We start from the raw sequence: 17,599 nt of genomic DNA, 5'->3' as shown, positions 1-17,599 counted from the left end.
ATGGATTATTTGATCCTCGCCCCACTTATATAAATGTGCACACTCCTCGACTTTACTAATCCAAGTGTTAATAGTTTGACCTTTTGTCATAGGATTAAATTCTGGTACTACATTACCTAGCATAGGGAATTTGTTTCCCTCTGAGCGGTTATTAGCCATTGATTTTATTAATTCAATCAGCAACATCTGAGTCTTATCACTATTTGAACCAGAATTACTCACATTCTTATCATTTGGTCGCGTTCTTGAGCAGTGGCGTCGTGGTCTCGAACGACGTTCTGATCTAGACCGGCTTCTGACGTCACGCTCATCCCGCTGACGATGATGTCTCGATCTCGTGCGAAATCTTGGTTCGGTACGGTTCCCTTGATGTCCCCGTTCAAGCGTTGATAGGTTTCGATTACGGTTACTGCGATTTCTACTGGGTCGTGCGTCCGTAGTTTCAAGCGTGTTCTTACCATTCTGCGATCTTGTTCTGCGACGTTTCTCTCTAGAGTCTGACGTAGATTCTCTGCTACTGTTCCGCGATTCCCCTCGTGTCCTTCCGTGATGTCGACGTTTAAGCGTCGAATTTCTGCGCCCAGCACTGGTACCAACATTACTAGTGTTGTCCATTATCGGCACACACAATAATCTTAAGATAGGATGCACTAAGCGTGAAAATAATTAAGTAGGAAATAGTCGTGGTTTTTAAACATCCCACTTCTGAGCTAAAAGGATTAACTCAGGTCCTCGAATCCAAATACAAATAGATTTGTATCGCTCGCAACTACGACTATTCGCTGCGCCGACTGGCGATCAACTGAGCTCTGCCTTGACCATGGCAGAGCGAAGTAAACTATCTAATGTCATCTGTCAATCTGTTCAATATTAACTACCTTCATATTTTATATATCCGGTTAACAATTTATATATTATCTACTGGATTCTTACAACAGTATCAGATTTCGCTGCGTACCCAGTTTTAACCAGCAACTCGGTTTGGGTACTTGGCGACAACACTACAATATACACTATTTGGCGACGAGGAACCCATTAATCGCGTATTAAGTATCATTGGTTACAAGTAGTCATCATGGGAGAGAGAGGAATACCTGATTTCGGCAGTCTGAAGGAGTTTAAAGTGCATGTGGATCGGTGGTCGACTAACATGACCCGAGTGAAAACGTGGTTTACTATTCACGAGATTAAAGTAGCAGACCAATCCAAATATCTCGTGGCAATAGTAGGAACCGAAGCTTTAGACCTCATCATAGACCTGTGTTACCTCGAAAAACCCGAAAAGGTCAGTATCGATAAAATTGAGAAGCTAGTCGAAGAACATCTGTCGCCGAAGCGTTCTATTATTGCGGAGAGAATGCTTTTTAGATCGTGCAAACAAGTTGACGGCCAATCAATTAATGAATACTTAGTACAACTAAAGAAACTTAGCAAATCGTGCAAATTTTCAACGCCTGAGAGTTTAAAAGAGAACCTTCGAGATCAATTTGTGTATGGGATCTCAAACGAACGCATTCGTCAACGGATTATGACGGAAAAAGACGACGAGTTAACTTTGTTGCGGGCAATGGAGCTGGCATTGTCGCTGGAAGCGGCGATACGAGACGTGGGACCGGCAGCGGAGGTCGGTCATGCTCGCGCGGACAAGCCGTTGCATGCAGTGGGTGTGCCGCGCTCCCCCGGCGCCGGGGGCCGTGCGCGCGCTCGTGCCCGCATGCAACACATCAACCGGGGAGCCAGCGGCGCTGCTGGCACTGCGCAGCGATGCCACCGGTGTGACGGGAGGCATCGGCAGGACAAGTGCTCTTTTATACACAGCGAGTGTTATGTATGCGGAAAAAAGGGTCACATAGCTAAAGTGTGTCGATTTCGGAAACAAAAATCAGTACACGGTGTTTGTGATATGCCGTAATCGGGGTCGTCGTCAGACTCCGATGACGGGGGTGTGTTGAACGTTTATCAACTAATTGATGACGAAGTGGACAAAAGATGGACCATCAAAGTAAAAGTGAATAGCGTGCCGATAATTTTTGAAGGTGGTACCGGCTCAGCAGTCAGTGTTATATCTTATAAGACTTTTAAGGAATGCTTCGATCAGTATGTATTGCAACCGTATAAATCAAATTTAAAAATGTATAGTGGGCAAAAGGTGAAACCGAAAGGTAAACTTATTTGTTGTGTAGAAATTAATAATCTTGTCAAGAATAATTTATGTCTCATAGTTATTGATAATAATTTTAGCCCATCGTTATTGGGACGTGATTGGATGCGCGCGTTTGGTGTACTATTTCCATCATTTAAACAAATTAATAATATAGAATCACAGTCACCCTCTAATTCCAAAGATGCCGTGGATATATTAGTGAAACGTTATCCTAACGTGTTCAAAGCGGGTATAGGTACATTTAACAAAAGTGAGATTAGTCTGGCGGTATCGGAGGGTAGTGTGCCGGGGTGGCGGCGTGCTCGACCTGTGCCTCACGCGCTGCGGCCCGCCGTCGAGGCGGAGCTACAGCGTCTGCAACGCGAAAATATCATCACGCCCGTGGAGTGGAGCGAGTGGGGGACACCCATTGTGCCCGTACTTAAAAAGAATGGACAGGTACGATTATGCGGTGATTTTAAAATTACTTTGAACCCAGTGTTATAGGACGATAAATATCCAATTCCGCGTATTGATGATATTTTTGCTGCTCTCGAAGGTGGAGTTATTTTCGCGAAAATTGATCTTAGTAATGCATATTTACAGTTTGTTTTAGACAACCCGTCTAGAAAATTATGTACGATTGTAACACATCAGGGTATGTAATGTTTTAATCGCCTACCATTTGGCATTAAATGCGCACCAAATAAATTTCAAAGAATTATGTATAAATTATTTAGGATTCCGCGGGTGACGTGTTATCTTGACGATTTAACAATTTGTGATGTAAACAGGGATAAGTTATGGGAAAAAATATTATTGGTATTTAAAATCCTATCCGACAGCGGTTTGCGAGTGGCCCCTGAGAAATGTACATTTTTTCAAAAATCAATTTCTTATTTAGGTCATGTTATCGACTGGTTACAGTTGCATACCGTATGCAAACCGTTAGGTTTGCATACGGATCGCAGAAAAGTGGACGCGTTAACTAAAACACCCGTGCCTACAAATATCAGAGAACTAAAAGCGTTTTTAGGTCTAGTAAATTATTATGGGAAGTTTGTGAGAAATTTAAGCCACGTGCTAAGTCCCCTCTATGACTTATTAAAGAAGGGTAATAAATTTACGTGGAGTCAATCGTGTGAGGATGCGTTTAAATGTGTTAAAAATGCAATGAAGAGTAATTCAATTTTGGCGCATTTTGATCCACAGCTGCCTATTACGGTGACGTGCGACGCGTCCCCGCGCGGGGTAGCCGCCGTCCTGTCGCAACATTCCGCTGACGGACTAGAGAGCCGGTGCAGCACGCCTCACGAGCATTGTCGGTAGCTGAACAAAAGTATGCACAAATTTGTCGCGAAGGTCTAGCGATTATATTTGGTGTCACTAAATTCCATGACTACATTTACGGTCGGAAGTTCACTTTAGTGACCGATTGTAAGCCGTTGGCTTGTATTTTTAATGAAAATAAAGGTGTCCCGTTAATGACTGCCAGTCGGCTTCAGCGTTGGGTGGTCATACTAGGTGCGTATAACTACCAAGTAAAATGTATAACGTCGAAACATAATTGCGTAGCAGACTGTTTATCTCGTTTGCCAGTTCCGGAAAAGGAAGAGTACACTAGAATTGACTCATATATAAATTTTGTTCAAAATATTTGTACAGTCTCAACTGCACATGTTTGCTGACGCGGCGTGACGTACAATACAACGCACGCGAAAATATCAATATATAATATTTTACCAATAATTAAAACTCAGAGCAGCTACAACCGCGGACTTGAACATATAACTATAGAAGAGAGGAATCGCCAACTTTAACTTTATAACGCAATAATATAAATAAACTGTACTACTCCGTCTTCGGTGATTTAACTCTACGCACTCCAACAACATCTAACGACATTCAAGTGTACAAACTGTACAATATTAGTCCGCTGGATTTTAAAGAAATATGTAAACATACAACATGCGATAATATATTACAAAAGTTGATGAATTGTATTAAAACGAATTGGCAGTATTGTATAGACGGAGAATTGAAAAACTATTATAAAATTAAGCAGTTTCTTAGTATAGAACAGGGATGTATTTTATACGGTCATAGGGTGGTTATACCAAATACTTTACGGAAAGTAATACTAAATCAATTACATGATACACATCAAGGTATCGCGAAGTGTAAAAATTTAGCGCGGAGTTATGTTTATTGGCCGGGTATCGACGGTGACATTGAGCGTTTGTGCAGCGCGTGCGACGTGTGCGCGCGCCAGCGGGCCGCGCCCCGCGCCGCGTCGTTACACCCCTGGGCCTGGCCACAGGAACCCTAGTATCGAATACATGTCGATTTTTTCACCATTTCGGGAAATACAATATACTACTTAGTTATTATCGATGCGCATTCAAAATGGATCGAGACTTATAAGGTGCCAAATACTTCGGCTAAATCAACTATATCCAAACTATTTCATCTATTTGGTCATTTCGGCTTACCATACGAGGTAGTTTCAGATAACGGACCTCCGTTTAATAGCAAAGAATTCAAAAACTTTATGGTTAAATTTAATATTTCACATATTACGACTACACCATATAAACCCAGCAGTAACGGGGCAGCTGAAAACGCTGTGAAAATTACTAAAAACGCTTTAAAAAAAGCATTATATGAAAATAAAAACTTGGATACAGCATGGGAATACTTTTTATTTGTTATAGATCAACACCGCACAGCGTAACGGGAAAATCTCCAGTAGAATTATTATTAGGCAGACAAGTACGTACTACCTTCGATTTATTGCGTCCAAGTGCTAGGGAATTAATTAAACAAAGGCAAAGGAATCAGATTAAATATAAAAACGGCAAAGAACGAGAATTTAATGTAGGAGCACTTGTCTTCAGGGAAGACAAGATAGAATGAAATTGTCAACTTCATTCTATCTGGTGTCACTGAAACGAACTGGTTTTTTTTTTGTCTTATTGTCATATATATCTAATCTAAATTTTGAAAATGGAAAGAAAACGGTAAGTCGCATATAAAAGATATCTCTAACGATTACAATCATGATAACATAAAATGTTTATTTTACTTACTAAAATTTCGTAGTCTGATGTATACACAATTCAATTCAACGATTTACGATCTACGGATGGGGCTATAGTAGGATCTCGCTAATCCGAACGGGCAATAACTTTATCCAAGCGTCCGGATAACGGACAAACAATATACTGTAAAAAAATTACAACTAAATTAGGCGATTGACGACTAACAAAAAATAGATGAGTAGCGCATGGCGACCCGCGCCCTTCCCGCCTCCCCTGCTACTAACACTCCACGCTGATTATCACCCGTCGTAGATCACCGGATTTGCAGGATTACTGTACTTTACAATCGCGCGAATGTCCATTGCTTTGCGCATGTACTAACAGCATGAAATTAACAGGGCTTACGGTGATGGTGACCCGTGGGGGCCACCGCCCCAGAAGAAGCTGTGCCCGTCCCCGGAATTGGGGACGGGCAATTTCTGCGACGCGTGCCGCGCCGAGGCGGGCAAGCAAAAATGCCCGGAACACCGGAGGCGGGACCCGGAGTGCCGCCGGAAACTTTTCGAAGATTAAATTCATAAATTCATGAAGCATCGGAATGTTTGCCGGCAAGCAATAAGGTGACACGCGTAATGTCATGTAGATGTCATGTTTGTCGGCAAACATTCCGATGCTATGTTTGTAAAAATAAAATACTTTTTTATATTGACTATATTTATTTCTTTAGACTTAAAAACCTAGTTACATAGAAAACATATTACAAACAAAGGTTAGAAATCAGACGACAAAGTACACAATAAAAATAAATAGTACGACAAAATACAATTGAAGCGCCTATGGCACGGGGCGCAGACACATACACATTCCCTTCACAAGTACGGCTCCAGCATAGAAAGAATCACCAAGACTTTGCAGCCTTCATGGTCACGAGGCGGACTGAGGTGTTGGTTATCCGAAAAGTCAAAGTTACAATATGAACCTACATTTATACAAAACAATAAAAATAGAAACAATAATGAAATACAATGTAAGCGATAGCAAAAATAATACAATTATACAAATTTACACGCAACACACACACACATACACACTCTTCTTTCATACATAGAACCTGTGTTACCGACTATTTATGATAACCGGTTCAACTCCCACATCCTCTCTGCAGCGCAGAAAGAAAAGGTAAAAGGAAAAAATAAAGGCCCAAAGGCGCAAAAAGACAAGACTATGAAGCATGGTAAGCCTTGAAACAATTTACCGCACAAAGCGGCACATTGCAAGACTCACACATGAATGGGGTCGACCGTCCCCGAATGCCATGCGAAGAACACACAACGCATCTGGCTCGGGTTTGGCGATTATTTTGTCGGTCTGGCGGGTTTGGGATATAAACCGGCCAGTGATTGTGTTCAACCACCACACGAGGCAAATTGGCTGCGCGATCCGCAGGGGGCAAACGAGGCACAGGAACTTGGGAAAAATGTCGGGAAAGAATGGCGTCCACTAATTGGAGGCGGAAAGACAAATGGTCAACGCGGGAATTTTGAGAAGATTCCAATAGGATGCGCGCATTGAGAATGGAGACATTCAGCAACCGCTTGAACATCTTCATGTACCACTTGGCACATCGTTTCCGCTCAATTAGGTACGGCTCTAACATTTGGTCCTTTATGTCCACCCCACCCATAGACCTGTTGTAGTCTAAGATCACTTGAGGCTTGAATGGAATTGGCCGCACTGGGTTCGTATATATGTTGGATAAGCCAGTGGCCGTACCATGGCAGGTGGAAATGGTGGTGATCCTTTTTTTATCATGCCATGCCAACACACATACGTCCCCAGAATGCCTTGCTAAAAGCTATCCCCTCATGAGCGGAGCTTTGGCTACCAAGTAGGGCACGTCTTTTCGATTGGGACGTAAGGTACCAACACAGTCGGTACCGTTACGCTTCAAAAAGCGTGCCAATAATGGGGAATTGAACCAGTTGTCCATAAATAGTCGATGACCCTTATTTAGTAAGGGATCAATAAGCTTTTTGACTAGTGCAGTACTCGCCAAGCTCCCTGGAACTTGATGAATGTCTGCACTAGTCTGCTTACCCGTATAAATTATGAAGGACCACAGATAGCCTGTGGCACTCTCACATAACCGGTATGCCGACGAAATAAACTCTGCTTCATTTCATGCCAATTGGTACCCAACGAACGTCGACGAGGTGCTATGCCTGTTCTCGTTCTGGATGATGCTGGGTATAATACGCATGCCAACAATAAAAAGCCGTTTTACCAACAATAATCTTCTTACGACCAGCGCATTTAGGCGTATTATGCGGAGCCACTGTCGCAGTCGTCGGAAGATCGCAGGGCGCATGCGCGCAGCTGGTATACAAATACCGAGGCGGCGCACATGGACCAATAATGGAGCGTCTGCGCTCGGTGCGCGATGATGTTACTGTGCTGCTACATTCTAATAAATCCATTGGCGTGGAGCACATAGCTCCAATATCTCTTACTCCAATGTTTTGAAAAATATGAATAAGCTATTCATATTTTTGTAAGCAAAGGCCATTCTGGGTCTTGATACCTACTATTAATTACAGAGATACATGTGTCTGCAAAATGCATGCCAATATAGATAATTTGAGCTCTAAATGAAAGAAAAATGTTATCAAGATGTAATCGCTAATGTGTGTTGTCAGATAATAGGTTGCTTATTAAAAAGATGCGATATGTGCAAATTCAATAATTTAGATAATTATGTCCTTAATAAACAAGAGTTAATTTGATACGGCAAATGGGAACACACATGGAAAAGGAGATGTAGAAAAAGCAAAAAGGATAATAGCGAAGACCATCAAAATTGTCAATTTTGAAGAACCTGTTATAGAGCTAGAAAAAGAACTTCCAGAGTTTTTAAAACATGAAGGTACGCGTAGATGCCAAAATTCCGCAACCCAACATTTAAAATATAATTTAAAAATAATTAAGTGATAATTCACATTGACTAGTGAAAACTATGCTTTTAAATACGAAGCTTTCCGTTCTGGGGCAAGCAGAAAGGAATGAACACTTCATACTGCAGTCATATATTTCGCTAGTACAAATGGTCTATTAGAAATCTTATTTAGTGCTAATATACGTTATTGGAAAATTTGGAACGATTCTTTCAAAAGTGAATAATTGTCTCTGTTTCCTGCCAACACTTCTATAATGAGTTCAGATGAAGACCCTCCTGCGCTTTCAGATAAATTTAAAGTAGTCTGTTATTTGGCTCTTGCCGCGCGATTTGTACATTTTGAAAGAAACCTCCTTGTAATGCAATGTTTAGGATTAGACATTGCTTAATAAAACACGTGTTTTAACAGTGTTTATATTCTATTTTATAATATCACTGTTAGTATATAAAAAGGATAACGGTGGTTTGCGTCATCCTTCAAAGTTGTAAGATATCTATGCGAAATACATAAAATAGAAGTAATACGTTTTATAATTTAAAAATGTTTGAAAAAATGCATAGGTTTAAATTTATTTGTTAAATATTATCATGGCGCAGTAGGACCAGAGTATGATAATCATTACTTCCATTACTCATTAAAGCAATTTTTAAAACTTTAGTGTACACCATAAGCATTAAAAAACAGAACGAATATGTATACATATGATGGAAATAATTTAAACATCGGTGGTACAAAAAAGCAGTCTACTTTTATAATATGACTTTTAGGCTTCTAGCTGAGTGGGTCCAATTTCCAGCCTCATATCCAGCCCAGAAAAATGTAGCTTGAGCTCATTGATTGCATCCACATAAAAATATTTCTCCCTTCTGGTACACAAGGTGCCCAATACAATAATAGAAGGAGGGTTGCTTACACCATCAACAGAATTAATTACGGACTATCTAGTTTTAATTTTGTTTAATTTGCGATGATGTATAAATAAACCACTTCTTTTTCTTTTGTACATAAATTATAATAAATTTTGTATATAAGGTAGTTAGTTAAGGAAAATTTAGATTTTACTGTATATAAACTATAGATAGGAGAACAATTATTCGTATGTTTATATAATATACGAATACCGTGGATTGTGTGTACCCGCATAATATTTGAGGAGGTTAGGAACAAAAGGTGACATTTACGCATTCAGCTCAAATGATTTTTATCAATTTCCGGACGCCTTTGGTTCAAATCGTGACTTATTTTAAGAGAAAATACCATAATAAAAGCAGTATTCTATTCAAAAGGTAACATTATTTTAAAATAGTAGTTGAACGTTTTGAAAGAAAATAGGCGTAATTTTTGTACATAAAGTGTACAATGACATCCGAATTCAATCAAATACGGAATATTTTGTGTAATTTTATTTTTTAAATCGATTGTAAATCGACTAACGAATGATAAATGGGAATTTTTAAAATGTTTTACCAGAGTCAATGCTAAGAGACCCTGATATTTCTCCCTATTACACTCCATGTAATGGACATAAAATCGGAAATGTAACTGAATCAGATGAAGACGTCATTGATGGTGTATTATCCATGCAAGCATATTAAAACCTTATCTTGGCAACCGTGATGCATGCAAAGATCGAGGGAAAACCAGAATAATAATGTAGTCAACAGAATGGAAATTAAACTGCCAAAACATTTTGAAGATTATGATATGACAAATATAGCCTTTGCACTATTGAACATGATCCTAAATGCTATGGTGCAGCTATTAAGCAAGAAGATTGGGCAGAAGCTATACAAAAAGAACTAGACGCACATAAGAAACTTGGAACTTGGGAGAAAAGTGAATTACCAAAAGGATGCAAAGCAATTGATACAAAATGCTAAGTCTTTTTTTTCTATAATCTTTAGCATCAAATGGTAACATAAATGAGTCTTGGATGACTTAAAATGCATTGGATCTTCCTTCTTCTAAAAGTGTTGTTTAGCAGGAAAAATATAACTTCTCATGTTGGCCAAACATATAATACAATAACTGTTTTATTCCTGTTAAAAAAGAAGTGAAATTTCTTGATGTCATATAAGATTCGAAATTCACAGGATCCTCGCATTAAGATTATCTAGTTACCAAATGTGAACGTAATCTAAATATCCTTCGTTGTCTTTCGGATGAAAAATTTCCATTAAAACTTATTTACAATGGACTTATCAGGAGCCAGTTAGATTATAGAACATTTATCTTGAAACCTGGAAATTTATGAGCTTACAAAAGGCTTGACTTGATTCAAAGTAAGGTTCTAAGAATAATTTCTGGTTCAATGAAATCGAATCCAATAAATGCCCTTCCCAGTCGAGTCTAACTGCACAATCTTGAATGTAAATGCCAGGTATCTGGGGAGATTACATGATGCTTTCATATGGCACCACTCAGTGGAGCGTAATGAAAAGGCTGCATGACCAGAGTAAAGGAAATTACTTTCTCTTGTGTATGACCACTGTTTATTAATTTGTTTGTACTGAAACTTTACATCATAATAATTGTTTATTGTTATGTATTAATATGTTAATGCTGTGACAACCTGTAATTAAAACATCACTGCAGCAATTACTTACTGAATTGTTAAAAAAAACTATGTAAGGTGTATTGTTTTGTTGGCTGTTCAAGTAAATAAATAAATAATAACATTTTTTCATATATTTACGCGAATGTTAGACATTGAAATTAAACTAATTTTTCGGATTCTATCGCGGTTTTTTGTTTTTTACCATGAAGGCTGCAAAGTCTTCGAAACGTCGGGAGAAAAATAAAAAACAAAAAACCGCGATAGAATCCGAAAAATTAGTTTAATTTCAATAACATTTTTATTATAACTCAGTACTTAAATATATCAATTTAAATGCACACAAGTCCACTTTAATTTATTTTTCTTTTGGTGATACACCACGCCTGTTAAAAGAAAGAAAATTTAATATTTTTGTTCTCTCAGGTGATACTGGTTACCCATTAGAACTATGGTTGATGACCCCAATATTACACCTAACCTGATACGCCTGAATAGCGTTGTACTGTTTTGCATTGCCAAGTAAGAAAATATGCAGTAGAACGCACGAATGGTTATTTAAAAGGTAGCCTTAGATGATTGGGCACTGGTCGTGTCCTGCATTATTGCCCCGAGAAGGCTTCACAAATTATACTTAGTCTGGCCATAAATACTGTTACACTTAATTATAAAAAAATATTACATTTGAATTTCGAATCTGTCATTTTTATACGATTGTTCATTGTGTTTTCTCATTTTGGCGCCAATACATTGTAAAATATTTTGCGATATTAAAATGGTGTGGGGTGATAAAGAGAACCGAATCGCTGTGATAGCATTACACAAAGTAGGTATGGAGCCAAATGCAATTTTTAAAACTCTCCATACACTTGGTATTAGTAAAATGTTTGTGTACCGGGCTATTAATAGGTACAATGAGACCTCCTCTGTTTGTGACAGAAAAGATCTGGCCGTCCACGTAGTGTTCGTACGAAAAAGGTGGTCAAAGCAGTAAGGGAAAGAATTCGAAGAAATCCTGTCCGAAAGCAAAAGATTTTATCTCGGGAAATGAAGATAGCACCTAGAACCATGTCGCGTATTTTAAAAGATGACTTAGGACTTGCAGCCTATAAGAGACGCACTGGCCATTTCTTAACTGATAATTTAAAGAAGAATAGGGTGGTAAAATCGAAACAACTACTGAAGCGGTACGCAAAGGGAGGTCACAGAAAAATTTTGTTTACGGATGAGAAAATTTTTACAATTGAGCAACATTTTAACAAACAAAATGACCGTATTTATGCTCAAAGCTCTAAGGAAGCTTCCCAATTAGTCGACAGAGTGCAACGTGGACATTATCCGACTTCAGTGATGGTTTGGTGGGGTGTTAGCTATGAAGGAGTGACTGAGCCATATTTTTGTGAAAAAGGTATCAAAACATCGGCACAAGTGTATCAAGATACCATTCTTGAGAAGGTAGTTAAGCCCCTTAACATCACCATGTTCAATAACCAAGTATGGTCCTTCCAGCAAGACTCGGCGCCGGGTCATAAAGCTCGGTCCACGCAGTCTTGGTTGGAATCGAACGTTTCGGACTTCATCAGAGCTGAAGACTGGCCGTCGTCTAGTCCCGATCTTAATCCGCTGGATTATGATTTGTGGTCAGTTTTAGAGAGTACAGCTTGCTCTAAACGCCATGATAATTTGGAGTCCCTAAAACAATCTATACGATTGGCAGTGAAGAATTTTCCCATGGAAAGAGTGCGTGCTTCTATTGATAACTGGCCTCATCGTTTAAAGGACTGTATTGCAGCCAATGGAGACCACTTCGAATAAGCTTTTTATATTTTTAATTGTTTTATATTTATGTATTAAACTGACACACTGTAAAAGTAATAAATGTTATTTGCAGTTAACAATTTTCTTTTTTCTTTATTACAATATTTATGGCAAGACTAGGTATATGCTTGTTGTATTATCTATAATTTGATTACATAATGGATTATTAAAATTTAAAATTATTATGTTACTAAATTATATTACTCTTGCTACAATGCTACAATATATTCCTATTGTTACATAACTAGATAATGGAGGATTTCTAACAATGTAACAATATAAGAAACTGCTATAAATGATTATCAAAGAAATAAGCAAACTGTAGATGAAGAACTTGTGCAATTATTCATATATACAAGATCTCAAGCCAGACGGGTACAAATAGTTAGGCATAATCTTGCAAGTCACAGTCCTGCCCTTTGGCATATCTTCTGCCCCCAGGACTTTTGTGGCCATATGGAATTGGATCGCGGAGATCCTTTGAGGCCGAGGCATATGTATTTTAGTATAGAAAGAAAGAAAAAACTTTTATTTACGCAGCAGTGAACTAAGAATTGAAAAAGAATTGAAAGTGTACCTAGATGATTACCTGCTAGTACACTAGGACCGTTCCAAATTAGTTGTTCAGGTTTCGGAAACGCTGGGCGTCCTGGAAACCCTAGGTGGCACATAAACTACCAGAAATCCGTAATAGGATCTACTAAAAAATTAGAATACCATATAATAATAACAAAATTAGACAAAAATGACACCTATAGTCACCACACACACCTGTCACCTCTACACACGAAACAGATAAAGTGCATTCGCAACATAGGCGCAGCGGATGCGGGCTCGAGAGCACACCTGAACAGATTCTATATGTCGGGATACAAATATATCTCACACCTTGGAAGTTCACACCCTTTCTCTGCGCATAAAATAGGCAGCTGTGGCAATAGCTTCAGCCCATACTGGTTTTTCTAGGTTAACGTTAGAAATGACGTATGTACTTACGCATTGATTATTATAATCGTGTTTAGGGTTTGATTGTCGTTCGTTTGATATAACGGACTTTTGAAATAATTAACTTATTGTTTCATCGGTAAGTGATTTTACTTTTATTGTGAGGGTACTTGACCAGGTGGGCGTAAAGATAAAAGTATTTCTATTCCGTGCACATGCCATTAACATAATATTTTTGTAGCATTAAATTTAATTTAAATTATTGTGATTTAGTATCTGAAGCCGCTAATTATCTGGCAAAAATAAACGAACTCTTCAACAATTAGTTTCGCGCGTGACATAGTGAGACAGATTCTAAGTGTGTGCGTGCATCTTTAAGAAGAACTCGAACTTAGTCAAGTGAATACGCTCTAACAATAAGCACATCTTATGTAACTTTCAAACATAAAAGTTAAGGTGAACGTTGGTAAGCGCCGTCTTTTGTTTATTGAATTTTATATGAGTTTAAAGATTTTTAGTGTAGATAGTAATTTGCTTTCTTATAAGAACAGTATTGCAAGGCTAAAATATTTTATAGCTGCACATGTCCAGTTTGAAAAGAAAAAAAAAATACATAAAAAGGGTCTTTGTTAATGAGCGCAAAGGAATTTTTTTTTATGAATTCCCGTGTGAATTTCATTGTTTTGGCGCCGCAGTCAATATATTAAAATATTATTATATTAATAGATTCTTATACTATAAATACACTTTTTGATTGTTTTACAGAAGACCACTGTCCGTCGATGAATACAACGGGATGCGGATGAGAGCACCATCACAGACCGACCCCATGCGCATCCTCCACGGATCCTAAGTGCTGAGCGTGTAGGACTCATGATCAATACCTACTAGCAGGAGCCTTTCACGAACACAAGAAGATTTGCGTAACAGTACGGCTGCAGCACGCAGGCGATAAGGAATGCGCTGCATCGTGCTGGAGTAAACCACAGACGCCAAGCAAAAAAAAAAAAAAAATTTGGACTGGCACAAAAATTGGACAGGATACGCTTTGCACGAGAATTTCGAGGCTTCGACTTTTCACATGCCATATTTTCTGACGAAAAGGCGTTTAGTTCAAGTGAACACGGTCTTCGGAATTTATGGCGTGTGAATAATACTAGATATGAGCCAAGAAACATCGATCCCAACAATCTATCTGGTCGCATTGTAGTAAATATGTAGGCGTGGATGAGCGATGAGATTATTCAGTATTGTTCGAACAGTTCGTCTGATCACACATTTCAATTACGATGTTAAATTAATTAATATGCGCTAAGTAATACAAGTTGAGTTTGTATATGTTTTTAAATTTGATTACAATACTATAAGTTATTACACCGAGTAATTTAGTGCAAGTAAGTAAAATATGATTATTATAATAACATTTTGGGTTGAATGGTTTTTGGATTGGTTTAGTTGGTGGTGAAGTTGTTATAATTAACTGTAATAAAATGATTCGATAGGGTTGAAGTTTATAAATTCAGCTTGGTTTTTTTAAAATACATATTTACTAAAAATAAAACTGTTCATATAACGCTAATTGCTTAACTAAAGCCTTTTTATTTCTGCTCTTTTAGGAATTTAAAAGTACGGTTAGATTCTGGAGAAGCAGACATCTTGTGTCTTTATGCACGAAAGATCACAATCAATAACAGTTGCTACATGAGTTGGCTTCAGAACTGGAAGAAGAATCTTCTATATTATTTCCACCTTCTACAACATTCCAAGCGAACAACGAATATGAAAACACAGGCGTTAATACTATTGCCGACCTCACTAACATTAAAACAGGTGAGGCGTTAATTGCGGATGAAACGACTACAACTCAGAGTGTAATAACCACGACTGCCACGATTGGTGCAATTGAGATTGATTCTTGCTTAGAGGTAGAAAACATCCCTGAGCCATGCACTAGTACCACGCCAGTTTGTAATAACATAATGCTACAATTGAATGATCAAACAGGTTGTTTTGAACCATTCTTCAAAAAGGAAAATATTTCTAATACTATGCAGGACGAAGAAATAAGTTTGAGTGAGAATAGAAAAAGAAAGAAAAATATACAATTAAGGCTTTTAGGGCAGAATTATACAGGATATCAAATTACTAGAGTTGACGAGGATATTATATTAGAAGAAGTATCTAAACCTGCTAGAAAAATGAGAGAAAAGCCTTGTGGACATGGAGCAGAAAAAAAAGCCGATAGAAGTTATTACCATTAATGAAGAAATGCAGCAAGATGTCTTTCGATATTTTTGGCAGTTACTGACATGGGAAGCAAAAAAATCTTACATAAATGGATTGATTCAAGCGCGAAACATATTATGTTGAAGAAAAACTTCTACCAATGTGCAAAAAAATCTTTTGGATTTGATTGCTATTTGGCTGACATGAACGGCATTAAGGTCCGTGTTTGTAGAGAAATTTTTCTTGCAACATTTGATTTAAAGAAAGACATATTATAGCTATGGATTCGGTCTAACATTAATTTAGCAGATAGCGGAGAAAGTAATAAATTAGGAAGAATTGATAGACTTTCCAATAATTCTACAACCAGAATACTAAAGTCTGAATCTGTTGACAAGTGGTTAGACGGTATACCCAAAGTACCAAGTCATTATTGTCGGGCAAATAGTACCAGAACATACGTTAAAGATTCATTCGAATCTTTCACTTACATGCACTCTATTTAAACGGCTTGGTGCCAGGAAAATAACGCTTACGCCGTTTAGAGAAAGAAGTTCGTAGAAATTTTAAACGAAAAGAAAATATCTATTTTTAAGCAGCCGTAAGCCACGTAAAGATCAATGTGATACCTGTGTTGCTTATAAGCAAGGCAATATTCCTGAAAATATCTATCAACTTCATATGATAAAGAAAGATGAGGCTCGTGCTGCTCAAGTTGGTGCTATAGAGGAAATGTCTGATGATGTAATAGTCTGTCCATGGATATGCATGGATAAGCGTTTTATTATGCCCTAATCGTCTTGTATCAGAGCAATATTATAAAATGAAATTAGCACTTCATAATTACACTTTTTATGTAAAAAACACAAAAGATGTGTACTTATATGTCTGGCATGAAGGTTCAGGGGGAGTAACTGCCAACAATATAACTAGCTGTATAGTAGATTTCATTGAAAAACATTGTATTGGCAAAAAGAAAGTGATATTGATATCTGATGGATGTGCATATCAAAACAAAAATAAAATATTATGCACAGCACTCGCAAATCTTAGTGGAATCAAATTACTTACTATTCAACAAATACTGGAGAAAGGACATATTATGATGGAGGTAGACAGTGTCCATTCGACTTTAGAAAAAAAAATTAAGGCCCCAATTTTTTCTCCATCGGACTACGTCTGTCGCATGAGACTAGCAAGACCGACACAGCCGTACATTGTCAATTACCTTGACTTCACTTTTTTTTAAATTTACGAGACAGTGCCTGGTAATTTTTCTACTATAAGACGTGGCAGAAAAACTGGTGAAGCCACTGTAACAGATATAAGAGGGCTTCTTTATGTTAACGGTGAAGTGAAATATAAATTACGCCATTCCGATGACTGGGACACTTTGCCACAAAGAAGAATGAACACATCCCGTATCGTGGAACCGGAAAAACTTTACAAAGGTCCATTGAAAATTGAAGCAAGTAAATTTAACCACTTACAAAGCCTTAAGCAGTACATGCACCATCAGTACATTACCATCCTTTCTTTGATAAATTAACTCATTAATTTGATTTTGTTTTCGAAGTCCACATACATACATTCAGATAAATATCTAATTAAAATAACCTACTGTTTATCTTATATTCAAATTCTATTTTCTCATGTTTAATTCTTCATTTTTATTCATTAAACACAAAATAAAAATTTGAATAAAAAATTTTATTTCATTAAATAAGGCTATTTATATCTCTATGTGCCATTAAACTGGAGAAGGTATACGAATTCTGTATCCTTTAAAAATAGCTATGTGCCCTTCAGATACATAATGATTATTTATGACAAAAACAATTAACCCTATGTGTCATTTGCAGTAAAAAAAAATCTGTAAGTTTATAATACGTACTACATTAACGAAAATGCTCGTAAA

General features: G+C 37.6%; 1 protein-coding gene across 1 annotated transcript; it reads right to left on the bottom strand.

Annotated features, from left to right (window-relative positions):
- Window positions 1-4,990: 4,990 nt before the first annotated feature.
- On the bottom strand, window positions 4,991-7,363 carry LOC119190344 (piggyBac transposable element-derived protein 4-like; the record flags this gene model as incomplete). The annotated part of the gene is given in 1 exon segment (XM_037442121.1): window positions 4,991-7,363. A coding segment is annotated over 1 exon segment (957 nt), but the record flags the coding sequence as incomplete, so codon positions are not given.
- Window positions 7,364-17,599: the final 10,236 nt, after the last annotated feature.

The sequence above is a fragment of the Manduca sexta genome, chromosome 4 (genome assembly GCF_014839805.1).
Source record: "Manduca sexta isolate Smith_Timp_Sample1 chromosome 4, JHU_Msex_v1.0, whole genome shotgun sequence".
Classification (NCBI taxonomy): Eukaryota; Metazoa; Arthropoda; class Insecta; order Lepidoptera; family Sphingidae; genus Manduca; species Manduca sexta.
This window is presented reverse-complemented; position numbering and strand designations above follow the sequence as displayed.